Source organism: Temnothorax nylanderi, unplaced genomic scaffold, assembly GCF_030848795.1.
Source record: "Temnothorax nylanderi isolate EJ_2023f unplaced genomic scaffold, tnyl_v1.0 TNYL_tig0547_pilon, whole genome shotgun sequence".
Lineage (NCBI taxonomy): Eukaryota > Metazoa > Arthropoda > Insecta > Hymenoptera > Formicidae > Temnothorax > Temnothorax nylanderi.
In genome coordinates, this window is record NW_027249609.1 from 3,233 (window position 1) to 24,956 (window position 21,724).

The window sequence follows — 21,724 nt, forward strand, 5'->3', positions numbered from 1 at the left end:
CGTCTATGCTACTGCGCGCTCAGATCTCCGTTCTGTTCTCGCGCATCAAGATCTCCGTTCGGTTCTCGCGTCTCAAGATTTCCGCCTCAAGATATCCGTTTCTTTTGCGTGCGTTAATTTATGATCGACGTTTGTTCCGTCACGCGCCGTCCTCGTGCCCGATCAGTTACGTGCACGGGTCTCCGGTCCGGCGGAGCGATCATCTCGAGATCAGCGTCCTTGTGTATATATCTGAAGTGAATTGAAAATATATACTGAGATTCCTTATAACTCGCGAGTGCTTTTATTTAGAGGTCCCGGTGAACCTTCTGACAAGGTTGTCCCAGACATCCTCATACAATCCTCAACAGATGTGGAAATCTTTAAATTGCAAAGAGAATATATATGTTGCTTTTGAAAAATTATTGTTGTGTAACTACTTTTAAAAAACAAAACTCAAGCGGTACATATTTTGTGTTCCCATTCAAGGGTCTTCCTATTCCAACCCAAGTGGTAGTAGCTCTAATTCTCCTTAACAAAATTAAAATATTACAAAGAATCATTTTAATCACAAAGAATTAAAGAGTTAACAGTACAAAATAAAAATATTTAATTAAAATAAAATAAATTTTTCTGTAAAAAACTTGGCGCTGCTTTTTACTCCCGTGCATTCTTCCCTAAATTATGTATTCCCTATTTATTGTTTTTTTATTCAATCAAAATTTTAGAACTTTATTAAATTTCAAGGTCTAGCAAACAATGATGTAGTAAAGCCGTACAATCCCACCAACACAATGCATCATGTAACGTACATGTTAGTGTAATTTCCTACTCAACATATAAATGCAATATGACACGTGTGTTATTATACGAGCTCTGACATAAGACTTATAGGACTTCTGAATATACCATATTGTTACGCCCGTGCTGTGCGCTCGCTGTGCGCTCGTGCCGTATCGCCCGTTAGACGCCTGGGCGGCAGAAGAATATCGCAACCGGACAACGGGTTGCTTGACGACGCTGTTTACAAACAGCCGGTCGTCAGATTTACGCTCTGGATCTCGAACTTGACAGATGTGTCTTGTATTAGAGCAATAAATCCGTTCTTATCTTCGCGAGTGCGGTGACAGTGCGAGTGCGGCGAACGCGTGTCGAGCGTAACAATATTTTTTGTTTTATTTCCCTTTAGTATCAAATATTATTGATTTTCAGCGTTTCCTATTCTAGATAAGCCAACGTAAAGTTATCCGTGTTAATAAGCACTCTTTTCTTAAATCTATGCCCACAAATTTGAAAGTTTGTGATTTATTAATCGTTAACGCAAAGAAACTTTGATTGAAAATTGTAAACGTTTGAAGGAAATGGTAGGTCATTTGGGATCATCGGAATACGCGGAATATGCGCTAACTTCCCTTCTGCGGTGTCGGTAAATATAGTGGCTTCAATGATGTTGTTACGCAATTATTTGATTTGAAGTCTGGTACCATTACATAAATTCGGTGGATTTAAATTGCGCAACAAGATGATTGGTATACCATTCTTCAAAATCAGACGATGTGGTGGAAGACCAGACGGATTTAAACTATTCAAAAATTTTTGAGGGATAATGTACTGTATCTTCCATGTTAACCACAGTATCGATTGATTCGTACTTTTTATTATCCCCTGGGATTTTTTCAAAATGATATAATTAATGTCATTCACAGATTCGTTTCTTGGGGATACAATGACTCTTTCACACAACCATTTATAATTTTTCTGCAATAAACATTCCACATTTGGATAGATTTTCGTAATTCAATCATTTGTACTATTTACCACTTGTCCCAGTTTTTGGTCAATTTCTATTAAACCATTTATCATTAGGAATATTCCCGTCGCCAAGGTGCAGTAACTTTGTCGTAAAATCATTTTTTCCCCCTCCTAGATTAGCTCTCATATTAGTAGTATATGGGTAGGTATGGGGCGTCAAAACAAACCCCCACCACCGACCCCTCCGGCGCCAGGACGTGACCAGACGGTCTGTCCACGTGACCTCGGAGCGCTCTGATTGGCTGCCGCGTGAGGGGTGGGGGTAAAATGGCGCGTTTTGATTGGATATCCCACACCTACCTAGCGTCTGATTGGCCTTCCCGCCTAAAGTGTCCAGCGTCTTTTTAGGCCTGCACGTGGTGAACGACGCTGAAGTCACGCAGAAAAATAGCGGAAGAGCCGACCAGCGTCATTTTGGCGGGAGCACGTGGTAGACGACGCTAAGCTCAAAAAAGTTATGATGCTAAGATGCCGAAAACGGAAAATGGAATTTTTAAGAGCGTTTTGCCTCGAGGGGAAGGGAGAAACAGGAACGGACAGGTTCGCTTTGTGACGTGACGCGTATATATCGTTTTCAGAGAATAGTTTTCATGATTATGACCGTGTTTTTAGGACTTGGGTCTGGACAAAGAGTTTTCGAAATAATCAAATACGCTTGGTTTCTAAGATTTGCCTACGTGAGACTTATTTCCTGTTGAAATGAGATTGTAAAACAGGAACGGACAAGTTCGTACGTGACGTGACGAAATTATTCCGTTTAAATAAAAGTTTTTATTATCGAGCGCATTCGAAAAATTTACGAGGTAGACTTTGACCAATCCTGAAAAAATAAGAGAAAAGGAATTTGTTCGGAGAACGTGAGGATTGAAGAAAAATAGATGAAAGTAGAAGTTACAAAAAATGTTATTGCTACAAATTCTTCTTCATGGGAAAAATACAATTTAGTCGCTTATAAAGTAAGGCTGTAGATAAATTGTTCAAACAATAATGTTATAAAATTTACAATCCGCGATTCGACAAAATTATACGACGGATTTCGGTAAAGCGCAGCAAAATAAATTCTAAAAATACTATATTAAAATACATATCGAGGAAAGTTAAATCGGTTATTTGCGTACGTACATTACGCTCGATGTCGTTGTAATTTCCTCTGAGAGTTAATTTTACAATATCTTCATCTATATAACTTTTAGGAAGATTTAACTCTATTTCTTTAATAAGATAACGCGCGCAATTGTTAACATTATCGGCCACTGATTTTAAATGTGATAAATGTGCATCGATGCATTTCGCAATATTTTTCAGTCCGAGAAATGTAGGCTTCTGCATCACAATTGCCACTGCATATGTTTTTCATTTCTTCGTCGGTGGACAATTTTCCTCGTCTGTTCGTTGATCCGTCCTGGTGGAAGTATTCTCCTCGTTTTTCTTGTACGCCAGCAATATGGATCTTGCTCCGTAGGCCGAGGTAAAATTGACGGAGATATTGTTAATGGAGATAGAATTCGGCTTCAATTTGATTTCTCCATTTAAATATTCGCTCACGAGTCGCATGTTCTCTTGAAACTGCTGCCACGATTTCTCGTCGAAATAAACGTCGTCCGCACAGTTGCCGGTTAATTTAACCAGCGGCACGAAAACTTCCTCGGATGTTGCTTGCAAACCCACATGAATTCTCTTTGTATGGAAGCTGTTGAGTCCATATGTTGTCGATAGCAGCATATGTAATTGCTCGTTTCTTCCCTCGAAGTCGCTTCCCTTATCAGGAATATCGCTAGTGAACATTCGCTTCTCAGAATTATTAGCGTCTTCTCTGTGACTAGCCATTGTTCTATTTCTTCGTAATATCGGCTAACACACACTAATCGAAAAGTCAGTTAAGAGAGTTATACTTTTTCACTGGCGAACTTGTCGCTTCGAACGATGAGACTCGAATGATTTTGACTTCGTAACGTTAGTCAAAATGTTAACTTCGTCTGCAACGTTTTAGAAAAATTAGTCTGCGCGCGCAGATAAAAGTGGAATTTTTAAGAGCGTTTTGCCACGAGGGGAGGGGGAGAAACAAGAACGGTCAGGTTCGCTTTGTGACGTGACGCATATCTATCCGATCTCTTTTTATGCTGGGAGCAATAAATCAATAAATTTTCCGAGTAATAGTAATAAATCCTTTTAGTTATATGCTGGTACGTATAACATTAGTAGAAAAATTCAATAAAGGATCTTTTGTAAGTTTTTAGATAAAAAATGTTTTTGTGTAAAATTTAACCGATCTCTTTTTATGTTGGGAGCAATAAATCAATAAATTTTCCGGGGTGTAGTGATAAATCCTTCTAGTTGATGGGATATATAACATTAGTAGAAAAATTCAATGGAGAATTTTTGTAAGTTTTTAGATAAAAGTATGTTTTTGTGTAAAAGTTAACCGATCTCATTTTATACTGGAAGCAATAAATCAATAAATTTCTGAGATGCAATAATAAATCCTTCTAGTTACATGTTGGGATAAAACATTACTAGATATTTTTAATAAAGAATTTTTGGTAAGCCCTTAGATAAAAGAATATGTTTTCGTGAACAAGACGTAAAAGGGATTAGTGTCCATCTACAAGACAGGTGCTTTAAGCCCTAGTCTCTGTTTTTAGAGAGAAATTCCATAGGTTCTAAACCTCAAGACCTAGGCTTTTAAAGATGGAAGTTGACCAACTCCCTTCGGGCTTAAAGCTTAGGGCTTAGAGCAAGGAACGCACAAAGCCGGGAATATGTCATAGTTTAGAGCATAAATCATAAGGGCCTTAAAACTCTTATTGTAGACGGGCATTTATGGTATAAGATAACTTTTTCTCCGAAAACTTTTCCCTTCCACCGGTAAGGGAGGGTGGGAAGAAAGTGGGGAAAGCTTTGAATTTGCTAACCAATGCCTTAGCTAGAAAATTTTTGTCACACCATTATTCTAGAAGTTTTTGGAAATATTTTCAACTATAAATAGCCTGTAACACTATAGCTGAGAGTTAGTCCTTACTTGTCTGATTGTACTAGAGTCGTCTTGCACGCTCTTAGTTAGTCAGACAAGTGAAGTGCTTCAAAAATGTCTCTCCGTGTAATTTTGGTGGAGTTTTTCAAAGTGAGCTGCAATTTAAGCAATCGCTTAAATGAGCAACGTGAGTTTGTGGAAGCCGTGTCAAACGACGAAGAGGATAATTATAGACTTTTCGGACGTTTCGTGGATGGGTGTAGCAATACCCTGTTATGTGTGATGCATGAACTGGGTTACTGCAGAAGAAATAAAACATTGGTGGACATCATTTTGAAATAAGTAGAAACGCGCAAAGCTGTTGGCCACGAAGAAGAAGACGCAGGAAGAGGCCATATAGCTAGATTCCTGCGTCGTAACGGAAGAACAGGTAAGTGTTAGAAATAAAAATTGTACCTTAAAATTTTAATATAGTGGAGTTTATTACTAAAATTTAAATTAATTTAATAGTGGAGAACCGCATTGCCGCTGTCCAACCGGTCCGACGAGGACAGAGACGCCGAGCGGAAGAGAACATTGCTGAGGAGGAGGCAGTACCAGCACGTAAGTTAGAAAAAATAAAATTAATTAATCATTAAAAATAACGAATATTATAAATATTAAATTTTATAGAAAGAGCTAGAATCGTGGCACCACCCGCAGACATCCCCGTCATCGATTTATCTTCTGGTAAGAGACTAATAATAACACGTAAAAGCTAACACTTACAATATTTGTATAATAAAACAAATATAATTTATACTGTTTTAGATGATGATGAAGAAGAGGAGGTGGAAGAAGAAGCAGAACAAGAAGAGGAGGTGAGAATTGTGAGCTCACCGGATTCGGCTGTATTTACGCCGCGTAAGTTTTAAAAAATAAGTTAAGATAAAAATTTAGCAGCGAATAAAAGAAATAACGAAATGTTACATTTTACCAGGAAGGGAAGAAGAAGAATCGGAATGAGATGATGTTGTCACCCCGGGCATCGACGAGGTGATCGACCGAATAATGATGGAAGACGAGGAGGAAGAGGAAGAGGAAGAGGAAGAGGAAGAGGAAGAGGAAGAGGAAGAGGAAGAGGAAGAGGAAGAGGAAGAGGAAGAGGAAGAGGAAGAGGAAGAGGAAGAACAAGAGCAAGAGCAAGAGCAAGAGCAAGAGCAAGAACAAGAACAAGAACAAGAACAAGAAGTTCGAAACGCAGAAGAGTCGCAGGAGGTGATGGACAAGGTGGAGGAGGAGGAGGAGGAGGAGGAGAAGGAGGAGGAGGAGGAGAGTGAAAATGATATTGATGATAATATTGATAATATTGATGATGATATTAGTAATACCGGTAACGATGACGACGATGAGAGATACGCACCTAACGATTATGAAGGTAATAATATTTGTCTATTATATTTTTAATTCCGTAATTTATTGTGCTAATCACAAGTAATTATTTCTGATTAGATGTTTCTTACTTACCGGTTCGACCTTTGTCTCCGGAAAATTAATAAGAGACAAAGAGTTAAAAACAGAACGCCGACCTACGCTAGTGATAAAAGCAACTAAAGGTGAGTTACCTTAGTATGCTCTATCGCTGTCGTGTAAAAATTTTAACTTTTTAAACGTAATATAAATCAATATTATAGGAGACTAAGTTTTTTTAATTTTTAGTACAATCGGGTGGTGGTGCAAACCGTCCTGCTGCTGATGCTGCTGCTACCAACAATGCCGTTGATACACAAACGCAGAGTGCTAGCGAGGAGGAAGAGGAGGGGGAAGAGGAGAATCCTCGATCGCAGAGAGTCGGAGAAGAGGAGGAGGAGGAGGAAAATACCCCCGTGGAGAGGGAGCAACAGTAACAACAGGAGCACCAGCAGGCACGTCAGCAGGAACATCATCAGCACCAGCAGCATCACCAGGTCGGGCAATTTAATTTTATAGAATTAGTGGCAGAAAACGCGCGTCGGTTTAGAAATGTCCGGATACTCGGTAGGGAAGCCAGTTTTCGAATACAATCTATACCCGAAGGCGAGGATATCGTGCGTTGGCTGGAAAACGCGTTCCGCGAAATTCACGAGTATGCGTTACGTTCGACCGTGCCGAGAGATTACGTTGGATTATCGTTCGAATCAGCGGAACTAACGCACGGTCCGGCGGGGCTATCGTTTTGCCCGGTACGAGACTTAACTCCTGAGAACATATGGGATCTCGTGAGCTCGGTCGCACAAAGTAACGGGGGAATCGATATCGCTCAAAATTTCGTCGTGAGCGTTTTCAACGTCGCGGTGCCAGTGGGCCGCGGGGGCTCGACAAACAGAATAACCGACATAGCTAAGCGTTCAATTTTAGATCTCGGTAATAGAGATAATTTGTGCCTACCTCGTTCCCTCGTGTTGGCACGAATTTATCGCGAGCGCGGAAATCTACGCACGGGGAAGTTGCACGTCAGGTGGAATTCCGTAAGATGCCGGACTTCCGCGCTTCAGCGTGAATTAGCGTTGGAACTAGTGAGGAACGCCGGTGTTACGATACCCGAAGACGGGTGCGGAATTCCCGAGATCGATCTTTTTCAACGTTTTCTCGCCGACGAAAATATAGCCATAATTATGTACAATTCCAGCAACTTTGGTAGCGGCGAGAATTCATTGTACGACGGTAGTAAATTACTCGCCTCGTTAGAACGCGAACCTACGTACCGTTTAAACATAATGTATTACAAGCGTTCGCATCATTATAATCCAATATTAAATTTTAATGCTGCCGCCGGTGCTCAAAAAGAATTTTACGTGTCGTGCAACACTGCGTTTCGTAAAGACAGAGGACATCGCTGTTCCAAAAAATGTCCGCGTTGTTACGCCACACCCTCGTGCGAGAATCCCGATGTGGAAATTGTTAGGTGCGCGGCGTATAATCGTGCGTTTTTCGGAAATTCGTGTTTCGAACGTCATCTCGCGCAAAAATCTTACGACGGTAAATCGCTCGCGAGCGTCTGCAGTTCCGTTAGGATTTGCGAAGGTTGCGGGCGATTCGTCAAGAAAGGTTCGCAACACGAATGCGGCGTTTCGTATTGCAAGACGTGTTGTTCGTTGCAGTCCGCTAATCGTCTATGTTTTATGCGGCCTCTTCGACGTAATGCCGACGTAAACGAAGACCCGGGCGAGGGTACGAGTTACTACGTTAGCACGAGGAGTGGTATCGCTTGGTAACGTAAATGACGGCGCGGATGCAACGAACAACCGTAATAGCAAAAAAGAACGCGTCGCATTCGTGTTCTATGATTTCGAAACGCGTCAAGACGAGACGCTCGAAGGTACGGAGAACGTTAAAGTTCACGTATCGATTCTCTGCGTTGCGCAACAGATTTGCGAAACGTGCGCCGCGATAGACGACATGTCGGTGCGATGCCGTTGGTGCGTAGTGCGCGAATTTATATTTCGTCGTGATCCTGTAAAAGAGTTCGTCGATTTTGCAACGCGAACAACAAAATGTAAAAAAAAAAAATTATTTGCATCGCTCATAATGCGAAAGCGTTCGACGCGCAATTTATTCTGAAATATTTAGTTGAAAATACAGAAATGACGGAAGAACCGCAAGTAATTTTAAACGGGACGAAAATTGTCATAATGACGGTCGGACATACGAAATTTATCGATAGCTTCAATTATATGCCGATGAAATTATCCGAATTACCTAAAGCTTTCGGGCTGCAGGATACACCGGATAAAGGCATTTTTCCACATTTATTTAACACCCGTGAAAATCAAGATTATATCGGTCCGATACCCGACACACGATATTTTTTTCCCGAGTATATGAAACCGGAAGAACGCGAACGGTTTCTTTCGTGGCACGCAGAGATGACGCGTAACAACTTCATTTTTAACACAAGTCGTTTCTATTTGACCCAACTGGCCAGATAATTAATATATTTAAACTCACAACGTTTCAACCGCAATTTCGGCCCTTTTCAATTGAGAAAAATAATCAAGCCATACATTCGCAAGATCCGCATACAAAATATCCATTACGTCGCTGACATCGTGCCCTAACTACATCATGCATACGTAAAGCTAAAAAGTGAAATAAACTCACAATAGTAAAAAGATAAAATAATTACTCGGAAGTCATAAATTAAAAAGTCAGAATAGAATTAAATTAAAGTAAAGATATAACAAGTAAAATAGAAAGCTTACATATCTTGTGCGTCAAGACAAAGAAAATATAATATGAACAGTGTAGCGCGAAAAGGGGGGGAACGTCGCAAGCTATATCCGAGAACACATCCGTACAGCGTGACAGTCAAAGTCATACTAATACAATAAGCAAATACTAGATGTGCTCACAGGTGGAAACGAGCAGAACAGAACTGAAAAGTGCACCCTAAGTGACACCGATCACACGGTTGTAAATCGCGGGCAGATTTTCAGTTTCTTTTTGCAGATTGATTGTGTAGTCGTATTTTTTAATAAAGAACATTTCTGAGATTTCTCTTTTCTTAAATTGTCTCTCCTTATATAGTATTTTCGGTTGTTGCCAATTAAAATCGTGATTGTGCGTGAGACGGTGCTTACTAACCACAGAATGATTGTCAAAATTCTTCCTAAATCACAGCGATGTTCCTTGATGCGTGTCTCTAAATGCCTTTTTGTTTGGCCAATGTATGTCGCGTTGCAATTAACACAATCAATCTTATAAATCAACTCAGTCTGCTTAAGATTCGGTAGTCTGTCTTTCCCCTTTCTAATGATACAATCCAATCTCTTCGGGATGGTGAGGAGAACCTTGAATTTCGCATCACGCATTGTACGGCCCACACCGCCATCGCGCCACTGAGACCCTTAAACATACGGTACAGTAATAAATTTCAAAGGATCCCGAGCCACACTGTCACTGCTTGAATTGTTGCTATCATTTTGACGTGTCTGTAGTTCGTTAAGCCGGACACTAATATATTTGTTAATTACTTTTGTTGGATAACAATTATTAGAAAAAATCTTCTTTATTTCAACTAAATTGGACTTATGAAAACAAGCGTCAGATAAAAGAACAGCCCGGTCAACAAGATTACGTACTATATTGGTTTTGTATTTAAGAGGGTGATTCAAAAAATAATTTATGTATCGCCCTGAAAAGGTGGGTTTCCTGTACCAATTCGTAAGCAACACACTCCCCTCTCGAATCACTGTTGTATCAAGAAAACTTGATCACTGTTGTATCAAGAAAACTTGATCACTGTTGTATCAAGAAAACTTGATCAAGTTACTGTTTTGTTTATTTTTAATTTTCAAAGCGAGATTATTAAATATTGCCGTAACGACGTGAATATTCTTCGACGCGCGTGCACGGCTTTCAGAAAATTTTTTTTGGAATGCGGGAACGTGTGTCCGTTCGATGAATGCACGACTATCGCTTCCACGTGCATGAGAGTTTTTCGCAAAAACTTTCTGCGCAAGGAGGAGATAGGAGTCATTCCGGCGGGAGGATATAGATTCGCCGATAATCACTCACGCAAAGCTCTACTGTGGTTAATGTGGATGGAGCACGAGCTCGGACATCCCATAATTCACACAGGGCGAGGGCGCGAGCATAAAATCGACGGCAAGTAGGTATAGTAGGCCGATTCCACCCCGTGGGCAATGAGGGGGGGTGAGGGAGGGGGGGGTATCGGGTTTCGCGGGGGGGTGAGGGGGAGGGGGCGGGGGCGGGGTATCGGGTTACACAAGGGTATCGGGTTTCGCGGGGGGGTGAGGGGGAGGGGGAGCGGACGGGGTATCGGGTTACACAAGGGTATCGGATTTTGCGGGGATGAGGGGGAGGGGGGTATCGGGTTACACAAGGGTATCGGATTACGAGGGGGTGAGGGGGAGGGGGGTATCGGGTTACACAATGGTATCGGATTACGAGGGGGTGAAGGGAAGGGGGGGTGACCTTGACATACCACCGGGATGACTCACCGGGATGACTCACCAGGATTTCTCACCGGGATGACTCACCGGGATGACTCACCGGGATGACTCATCGGGATGACTCACCGGGATGACTCACCGGGATGACTCACCGGGATGAATCACCGGGATGACTCACCCGCGTTCGAGTTCGCATTCGCGGTCGCGCCGCGGGTCCGCGCGGGGGGTCCGCGTCGCGCGCGCGGGTCCGCGCGGGGGGTCCGCGTCGCGCCGCGGGTCCGCGCGGGAGGGTCCGCGTCGCGCCGCGGGTCCGCGCCGCGCCGCGGGTCCGCGTGGAGTCTGCGTGACGGTCGCGTTAGCGATCTTACCTTTTAATTTTGGCGAGGAGGGGTCCCATGGCCGCGACCCTCCATTCGTCGCAACATAGCCAGTAAAGTGATTAACTTTTATATGAATCTGCTGATCGCCAGAGGTACATCTTCGAACAAATATCCGAAAGTACACGCGATGAATACGTTCTTTTACCCAAAACTTCTGTCGAGCGGTCACTCGTCTCTGAAGCGATGGACCAGGAAGGTGGACATCTTTGCGCAGGATCTTATTATTATCCCTATACATTTGAACGTGCACTGGTGTATGTCAATAGTAGATTTCCGCGATAAAACAATTGTTTATTACGACAGTATGGGCAGTGATAATCCGAAATGTCTAGCTGCGCTAAAACTATATTTACAAGATGAGAGTCTTGATAAAAAGAAACAACCTTATGATATGAGTGATTGGACATTTTATTCCGCCAAGAATATTCCGCAACAGACGAACGGCAGCGATTGTGGTGTATTCTCTTGCATGTTCGCCGAATACGTTTGTGCAAGCAGGAAGATAACGTTCACGCATGATGACATGCCATACTTTAGGAACAAAATGTTTAGGGAAGTAATAAATGGAAATATTGTATAAAAAATTTTTTATTGAATAAATGTTTTATAATATATAATATAAAAATATACGTGATTAATATTCCTTTCATTATACATATACGTACATACATATATATACATACATTCATACTAGTACATTACTAGTACATTACATTACATATTATATTACGTTACATATGTCGTGTTATACTACTACATACATTACATACATATATTCCTATGTACATACATACATACATACATTACATACATGAATCTTCACTGTTCCTTATCATATAAAGGTATGCGATAATGTCCCCACGGCAACGTATCTGTCGAATCCGGCACGATATATCGCTTATCGTCGTACGGACACAGAGCGATTTTCGTCTCGCTGATAGTGTACACTTCGTGCATTTTCGATCGTATGCACGACTGCGGTCGAGTCATTTCGATCTCATCGTTCAGACACCGCGTGTAGTCGTCGAACGTGATGGTGCGCGCGATAACGTTGTTTTTGACACCTTTCGCTTTTTTACAGTCTTTTTTACCATCGACTCGCAAGGCGTACATTTTAGCCCTAAGTCCAACGAATTCGGTCATGATCGCGCCGTTGTTTTCGTCCTTCATCAGGCCCGGCACTTTTTTATTCACGAGAGGCATACCATAAGCGTTATCTACCGCGTAGTCACTCGTGTCGAACCTGGCTATATCATGTTTCATCGTCTCATACGCGTCGTCGCACTTGATATGATAAATCAAACTGTCCGTGTCGGTATACATGATTCTACACGAGTCGCGGTACAGGGGAGACATGTACTCGTGGTGAAATTCGTATAGGCACACCTTCGACAGGTCGAGGATGCACATGCCGACGTAGATCGGTTTGTCGAATTTCACCTCGAGTTTGCGCAGTTCGACGGCTACCAGATTTTCCGAAAACACGCTCCTGCTGTGGAAATTCGGTCGCGCGATCATTGCCTCCGCGCCGTATCGTCCGTCCCACTTCGTTAGTAACTTTACATCGACGTGATTGCGTACATTCTCCATCGTTTTCCCGAAAACTGCGTTATTCATTAATTTATATAAATTTTTTTCGAACTTATTTTTGGCATGTGTTCTAAATTTTGTATTGAGTTCGATGTAAGCGCGGAGCCACGCAGATTGAACGAATTGCAATACGCGATGTATTTTTGTGACGCAAAGACCGTGGCGCGTGCACTGCTGTAGATTGCGATAATGAATAACGTAACGCTCCTTATCGTTCACCGTGGCGAGAAGTTTGTCCTGTCGTTTACCGGGCGGTTTATCGCGCATCGGACAGAACGGTAGGTCAGTGTGCGCGTCGTGTTTATCCTGCGGATACTCTAGGTCGACCTCGAGAATATAACCCGTAGGCGAATCCAAAGCGATCGCGTTAAAGTCGAAATTCGACACGTCTTCGACCCATCGAAACTCCGCGTAGGGCAATGACTGACACATCGCCCAGCCGTACAGGTTATTTACATCGAAGTACATTAGGTAAGACGACGGTTTCGATGAATCGTACGACTGCATATATTTGTTGTTGGCCTGCGCGTATCTGCCGGAACATTGACTCAGGCCGCCGCGAATACCACGTTCGATAAACATAACCATGTCAATGTCGGTCAGCAGTTCGAAATTGATACAGGTATGTTTCAACATGGCGTCCCACGTAAAGCCTGGTAAAGTGTAGTAGTACGCGGGATCGAGTCCGTAACTCGCGATGCAGCTGTCGCGGAAATTTTCAAACACGTCGGCCAACAGCAATACATTGGTTTTCAGGTACAGATCGCTGTATTCGCCCAGGGTTCGAACGGAGAATCGCTGCCATACGTTCGCGGCGTGCGCGTAATCGCTCTCGGATACGGTTTCACCGGTCAAGGAACTGTAAAATGAATCGCGCGGCGGTAAACACGTATCCTCCAGCTTTTCGACGCTGTCCACGTATTCGTATGGAAAGACACCTTTTCGCGTCAATAATTTGAAATCGTCGTCGGATAACGCGGAAAATTTGGAACGTATAATTTTTAATTTATCCTTGTCGAGGAAGGATGCCAATTTTGCGAGACTCGCGCTCAGAAATTTATACGAGTCGATAAATCTTAATTTTATGTCGCTGCGCGAATCTGATCTTTCCGCTGTGTCTTTCACATGCTTCGTGAATGAGATGTACTTTTCCTTTGTTATAGGCAGTACATCGATCGAGCCTTCGAACGCGGCAGCTATCTCCTTGATAATAAAGTGTGCGTCATAGCCCGACAGATTGTGGAATATTACTGGGATGAAGTGAGAATCCTTATAATTCAAATTGCACGTCGAGTGTGCCGGACCTCTGTAACGCCCAGTTAGGTGGCAATGATCGCGTACACGATTATCATCCGGCGCGAACGGTTTTTCACATATGTGACATTGCGCCACGCTGTTAAATGTCTCCCACTCGTCTCGCGTTAGGTCTACCATGCATACATTGTCTGACAAGATATTCTTTACGCGATGCGCCAATCCTTTGAGTTCCTCGACGAACCACACGACGCAGTCATTATCGCGGCGAAATCGATACGCTGATAACGTTTTGTCGTACGAGCACTGTACGTAGTATGCTATACTACATACCCGATGATGTTGATAGACGTATGACGCGTGTTCCGTCTCCGGTTGTGTCTTCTGCAGCACGCACTCCAGATCGGCGTACACCACGAAGGGAAGTCGCTCTTTCCTGCTGTGGTTCTTGAAGCCCAGCCACTTGTTGTCCTCGCTCGGTAGTCGGATTGCGCATTTGTTTACCTCTCGGCAGTCCACAGTGAGACTGCAACTTGTCGCTCGAACTAAAATAGTGAAGACATCTGCAAAAAAGAAAAACACAAATATTATAAATTTTTTATATACAAAATATAAAATATTCTATATATTATTTTAAAAAAGTATAGACACTTACCGATCACAAATGTACTTTGTGTGTCCATGTTTATTAATTTGTGAGCTCACGAGGCGGGATAGATGCTTAATCCACGCAAAATGTCCAACATTGTTGTCTCGCGGATCCTGCACGTACAACAGATTCACGTGTTTGTTACTCGTGCGGTCGGTAAGCCGTATTGGAAGAACGGTTGACGTCTTCTGTCCCTCGATGGTATAGACATTGACGGATATATTGTTGAGCCGTTCGAACTTTTTAATTTGACTCAATGTCATTGGGAACTCAATGTCTCGTACATTCAATACCGTTGAATAATGCGGGTATAATAATTCCCGTTCTGAATGTCTTTCGGCTGGATTCAAGGCGGCTACCACTGACCACGCAAAACACGCATTGTCCATAGACAGCACATTGATCACGGCGTTCTTCGTTTTAATGTCTTGAGGCAATTTCAAGTGACACCCCGCGCGCAAAGGATTGTATCTGTTGACGTTCACCATCAAATTGAGGATTCGCGTCAACACCCACCCACTGTCGCGTTCCTGGAACTCCTCGAGTTTCGCTAATGTGGGCTCGATAACGTGCCGCTCGTACCACTCGCGCAAGTGCGATGTACTACAGAGTTTTTTGTTATTTGTATTAAAACTCTTATTGGCACGTTTATCGCCCGCCACAAACTCCCCGTTGAACAAGGTGTTCACTTTGACACAGTTATGTTTTTTTATAATGTCTCGCACTCGCTTGCACACTACGCTGCAGGCGTCTTCCAAAAACTGCCGCGGTTCTACATGGTCTGTATTAATTACCGCACCGGTCATTATCCGCGATTCGAACGCGGCATCGATTTCTCGCCATACGAGTTCTGTCGCGCGCGTGTCGCCACTGTTACCGGCATTCGCATAATCACCACCGCTACGAATAAATTGTCTTTCCAATTGCGTCTTCGCACCCTCAAGTCGCGCGATTCTGGCAACCAACTTTTGCCTCCGCCCGATCGAGAGCCGCGGACGTTTGGCACGACAGCCTTCTTTGAGCTGCTCGACGACTTCCGCACATTGGAGCGCCCATGTAAAATATTCACTCAAGGTAGCGACTTGGTCGGACAGCTCCAACAGATCGCGTTCGGTTTGCTCGAATTGCCCCATGTTTCATCTATTCAGATTCAGGTTGTTCATCAGATTCAGGTTGTTCATCAATACGAATTCGACGCACATTCCATATTGTAGAATTGTCGATTACGTCACACTCTTCGAAGGGGCACTTGCACACGCGTCGACGGCACGCTGGACAATGTCGATAGGCATATTGAACGCGATAGTGTTCCAACATATATTCATGAAGACTGAAGAAAGGGACATCACAGTGCCAATTATTAGAATCAATAAGTTCACGTTTAAGAGTTCTTTGAATCAATGCATTATTAGGACCGTTTACCTTATGATCGACGGAATGGTAATAGCGTTGCATACACAGATTGTACCTCGCCACCACTTCGACGCACTTCCCAGTGCCTGTGTGAATGTGAATGAGCAGATCGTCTAAGCGTCTTCTTATCCCATGAATAACTCTAGTCGCCCAATAGCGATACTCCTCATACTCCGACTTAAAGTCAGGTTTAATGTTAAGAAAACCATCACGAACTAGACGATCTTCATCTTCTTTTTCCTCGTTTCGCACCTGTATGTATATTTTCCGTCTTATGTTAGACTTCCAGTCATAAGGATACCTATCGGTATCGATAACAACTCCTTGTCTAACGATGCGTTTATCGGTTCCGCGTATCCCGAGTTCTCGATCGCGAACAAACTGTACCAATGATATTCGTTGCACATCCGTCGATTTTCCTCCTCGATCTTCTTCACGCAAATTATTGGCTATATTATCTATTAAATGGTCACCATAATGGCCGCAATAGTATGGAAAGTCTTTGCTTTTATCGATTCCACTCTTATAGACCGGTGACCACGAGTGATTATTGTCAAGCGTCTTTTCTTCTTGCTCACTGTTATGAGAAAAAATAGAAAAATGTTCACGTCGTGAAAGCTAATGTTTTTATTTTTGTTGACATTCGCCGCAATCCTTAATCATCGGAGCGGGACCGTCGATGTGCGTTTGCTGCCACGGTTGATTCCAGTGTTCGTCACAGCGACGATAGGTCTGAACCTCCAAATCCGCCTTTATATGCTCCGGAAGTTTGTCCCACACGTAGTGAATGTGATCGCCGCACATTTGCAACAGAACGGCTTTTGGCACGAATTGCAGCTGTTCGGCGCTAAAATCGCGAATGTCCAACGGTCTCGACAGCAGGACGAACATCTTTGCGACTGAGCGATAAAAGAATCTCTTTTACAGAGCACTTGCACATGATAATGTTCGACCATACAATAACGAAGAAACCGCGTTACTTTTCGATCGATGTATAGCTTTCAAATCTCACTACTGCGGCTCGACGCGCTTCATCCCTTGTTATATACCCTTTGCTATCTCTCTCGCTCCAACTGATTTTTGAAAGATCTTTTCCTTTGTCTCGCGTACTGCGTCGTAAAAAAATAGCGCGAAATTGTTTAGTCTACGCGCGATAACACCCCCTTTTTCTAGAAAAATGTTGTTTACGACGAACATGTTCCGACAGGTTCGACGCGTTATCGGGTAGATCATCGTCCCGATGACGTCATTTCTTCCTTTGTCTTTTACGTACTGCGTAGATAGATTGTTTTTTAAGTATAAATCATACTATAATTTCTTCGCGCGCATTTCTATTCGAGCCGTATATGCAACGTCCACCAAAACTCCGGCTGCTTGAATTTTACAATCAAATATCGCATATCATAACATAGAAGCAAGGCGTCGATGCTCCAGCGGACGTCTACGCTCGCAGGTGTAATGCGAGACGTATTGCTATCAGTTTTATACACCGCCATTATATTTTTTTCTCTGGCGACTTCTCCGTTCTGCAACCGTCATTGAATTCAGTCGCATCGAGTCAGCGCAAAGTGGTACACGTGTTTTTTTACGAGTTTTTTTGTGTACGAACGCGTGTTCGGACGTGTTCTGTGATTTTGTGATGTCTCCGCGCGAACCTTTTATACCTAAAGACATAGAAGACAGTGAAATTTTGGGGGGGCCCGATGCTCCCCAGTTTGAAGACGCTATAGAGACGTTTGAAGGCGCTCCTCCCGCGCCCCGGCTTCCGTTTTTCGGCACGATAATCGCGCCTGGCCGCGCGCGGGAAGACCTCTTCCGCCTGACGGGGGACCGATCTCTCTTCGTGGACGAAGCGCTGATTGCCTACGCGAACCGCGTAGCGAGTTTGTAGAGATTCGCCGCCCTGCTAAGGTAGGATTTCCCGCGGCGTGTAAATATATGATTTACTATCTACAATGCTGATAGAAGCTAGATATATATACGCGGCGCGACCGCGCACCCCCACGCGGACCCCACGCGGAACCGCGGCGCGACGCGGACCCCCCCGCGCGGACCCGCGGCGCGACGCGGACCCCCCGCGCGGACCCGTGGCGCGACGCGGTGCGGCGCGGACCCGCGGCGCGACGCGGACCCCCCGCGCGGACCCGCGGCGCGACCGCGAATGCGAACTCGAACGCGGGTGAGTCATCCCGGTGAGTCATCCCGGTGAGTCATCCCGGTGAGTCATCCCGGTGAGTCATCCCGGTGAGTCATCCTGGTGAGTCATCCCGGTGAGTCATCCCGGTGAGTCATTCTGGTGGTATGTCAAGGTCACCCCCCCTCCCCCTCACCCCCTCGTAATCCGATACCATTGTGTAACCCGATACCCCCCCCTCCCCCTCACCCCCTCGTAATCCGATACCCTTGTGTAACCCGATACCCCGCCCGCTCTCCCTCCCCCTCACCCCCCCGAAACCCGATACCCTTGTGTAACCCGATACCCCGCCCCCCTCCTCCTCACCCCCCCGCGAAACCCGATACCCCCCTCCCTCACCCCCCTCATTGCCCCGGGGTGGAATCGGCCTACTATACCTACTACGGCACGCGTGTTGACGGATATTACGAGACGCCGACTAATGACGACGACGACGACAACAAGACGCGACGTTACGTACTACAATTTCACGGTTGCTTTTGGCACGGATGTCCCACATGTTTTCAAGTGAATCGCGATAGAATGCCTTCGGCCGCGAATCGCGAGGACACGATCGACGTGCGCTACGAACGAACACTCGCGATGACATGTCGTCTCCGAAGAACCTCGTGACGGAGATGTGGGAGTGCGCTTTCGACCGTGAGTTGCGCGAAAATCAGGCGATGAAAGATTATCTAGAAAATCATCCATTACTGAAACACGCGCCTCTCGATCCCCACGACGCGTTTTACGGAGGACGCACGGGAAACATCGCCACCCGACGCGAAATTCGGGGTACTTCCACCGCGCGATCTTTTTTACCCGGTACTCCCATATCGCGTACGCGGAAAATTATTGTTTGCGTTATGCCGTAGTTGCTGCGAAACGTTCTCGCAGGCCGCGTGCACTCACGATAACCCCGCCGATCGTGAATTCGGGTACTTGGGTATCCGTCGAATTGCGCAAAGCCGTCGAGAAGGGATATCGCGTGACAAATGTGAGCGAAATATGGCAATATAAAGTTGCGCGATATGACCCCGGTACTCGGCAGGGCGGTTTGTTCGCCGAATACATAAATACATTTTTAAAATTAAAACAAGAAGCTAGTGGGTGGCCGAGCGATTGCCATGATCACGAGACGAAAGAACGATACCTGCGGGAATACGCAGAAACCGAGGGTGTTGTTCTCGATAAGGACAATATCGCCCGGAATCCTGGCCTGCGCTCGGTCGCGAAACTCTGTTTAAATTCTTTCTGGGGGAAATTCGGCCAGCGAACCAATTTGCCTAAGACCGAGGTCGTGAATCTTGTCAGCGTTTCATGACTTTGCTCACGAGTTCCGAGCACGAGATAATCGACATATTACCCGTCAAGGACGAGGTGATATATGCTTTGTGGCGGCTACGAGAAGAGGCCGTCGTGGCTTCCCCGTTGACAAATGTCATGATCGCGGCGTACACGACGGCACAAGCGCGCTTAAAACTATACGAATATTTAGAAGCATTAGATAGGCGTGTTTTATATTACGATACCGACTCTTGTATATATTTAAGTACAGGCGATTCGAACGAGTACAAACCGCGTACCGGTAACTTCCTCGGCGACATGACGGACGAACTCGAGAGCTACGGCCGCGGCAGCTATATCGAGTCGTTCGTGTCAAGTGGGCCAAAATTCTACGCTTATATTGTTCGTACACCGGACGGACGTACCGTAGAGTCGTGTAAAGTAAAAGGTATTACTTTAACTTATAGGAATTCTTTAGTTGTAAATTTCATTAGTATTAAAAACTTAATAATACAAAGAGAGAGAGAGAGAGGGTAGAGGAGAGGAAGAGGGAGGAGGAGGAGAACGTCGTCGGCGGGGACGGCAATAAATCTGCGTTTTAGTGCAATTCGGCGCACCGCGTTTCACGAAATTATAACTCGCGAAGAAACGAAAACGTGTGCACCGGTATTGGTAAAACGTAGATTTATCAATAATCGTTATTCACTTCCGTACGGTTACGTGGAGTGAATAACTTTTTCTCCTTCTTCTTCTTCTTCTTTATTGTTAAGTTAGGCTAACGAGTTTTCTGCCACATTAGGGTAAAAAAATGTTCTCATATTATATTGTAAATAGTTTTTAATTTTGTAAAAATAGTTGTAAGTGTAAATGGAATTTTGTACATATGTAACTAAAAATATAATGTAGCAATATGTAAATATATTCTGTGTGTTTAAATATAAAATTTTTAAAAATTTATGTTTTCTTTCCTCAGAAAATCTCTGAAAAATAAAATATTTTTACATTTAAAGCGTAAATAGTTGTATCATATAATTTCCCCCACCTTTTCCCCTGCGCTTATTTTTTCTGTCACAATTTTTATCCTCCGCTCGGAGCATCGTGTACAAGCTCGTCGATCGCGATGCTCTCGCTGCGGAAACGTAATAAGCTAAGACATGGATAAGCTTATGCCCACCGCGGCGCGCGAATCAGCTGATCGACGGCCGCGGTGATGTTCGCTCGCGCGAGCGTTTGCGGGGGCACGCTGGTGCGCGCGTTCGCCGCCGCCGCCGTTGATTACCTTATTCCCCCCGCCCCTCTCCTCAAATTATTTTTTTTGAAGTCACGCGCGGAATTCAAGTCAATCATTTCGCAAAATGGACGTGCGCTGGAAACATCCCTGGACGTCGATCGTGTGTGGACCCACCGGTTGCGGGAAGACGATCTTCGTGAAAACCTTTCTCCGACAATTATCTCACATATCCGACGTACGTTTCGAGAGAGTTTTGTTTTATTACGCGGAGTGGCAGGAGGCTTATCGTCAATTACAATACGACGCGCGCGAGGAAGCAGTGCCGAAGAAAAATATAATTGAATTTCGCGAGGGATTGCCACGTCCGGAAGATTATTCCGCCGATCCGCTTTCCCCTAAATTGGTGATAATCGACGATCTTATGAGAGAATCGTCATCGAGCGACGCGATCGTGGATCTCTTTACCAAAGGCAGTCATCATAAGAATCTCAGCGTAATTCTCTTCTCGCAAAATCTTTTTCATCAGAGTCGCGGGCAACGCGATATATCGCTCAATGCAAATTACATCGTGGTTTTCAAGAATCCTCGCGATCGTGCGCAAATTCGTCATTTAGCGCGTCAAGTCTTTCCCAAAGATCCAAAGTTTCTAGAAGAGGCATACTACGACGCCACGTCGAGGCCGCACGGGTATCTACTACTCGATCTGAAACAATCGACTCCGGACGAATATCGATTTCGAACGTCCATCTTTCCCGAGGATACGGCACATTTCGTCTATGTACCGCGTAGATCATTTTCCAACGGTTACGTATAAAAGACGCGCACTAGCGCTCACACTGGTCAGTCGTGTAATTTTCTCGCGATGGAAAAGAAAGAAAATAACGCGAAATCAGACACAGCGACGAAAAACGCCAGACGCTCGATCGGAAAGAAAAATACCTGTCTTCTCGAAGCGTTGTTGTATTTGAATAAAAATCAACGCGCGACCTTCTTACGGACCGCTGACGATAAATTAATACCGTGTATCTGCGAATGCGTTTTCAACACGCTCA

General features: G+C 44.3%; 1 protein-coding gene and 3 pseudogenes across 1 annotated transcript; 3 read left to right on the plus strand and 1 right to left on the minus strand.

Moving 5' to 3' along the window:
* Positions 1-2,790: 2,790 nt before the first annotated feature.
* On the minus strand, positions 2,791-3,618 carry LOC139783824 (uncharacterized; annotated as a pseudogene).
* A 7,527-nt stretch (positions 3,619-11,145) lies between these two features.
* On the plus strand, positions 11,146-11,655 carry LOC139783825 (sentrin-specific protease 1 pseudogene; annotated as a pseudogene).
* A 7,107-nt stretch (positions 11,656-18,762) lies between these two features.
* On the plus strand, positions 18,763-19,919 carry LOC139783826 (uncharacterized; annotated as a pseudogene).
* An 877-nt stretch (positions 19,920-20,796) lies between these two features.
* Positions 20,797-21,486, plus strand: LOC139783827 (uncharacterized). Its single transcript, XM_071722980.1, has 2 exons — positions 20,797-20,959; positions 20,993-21,486. Exons 1-2 carry the CDS (start codon positions 20,797-20,799, stop codon positions 21,484-21,486), a joined length of 657 nt encoding a protein of 218 aa, XP_071579081.1.
* The last annotated feature ends 238 nt before the right edge of the window (positions 21,487-21,724 follow it).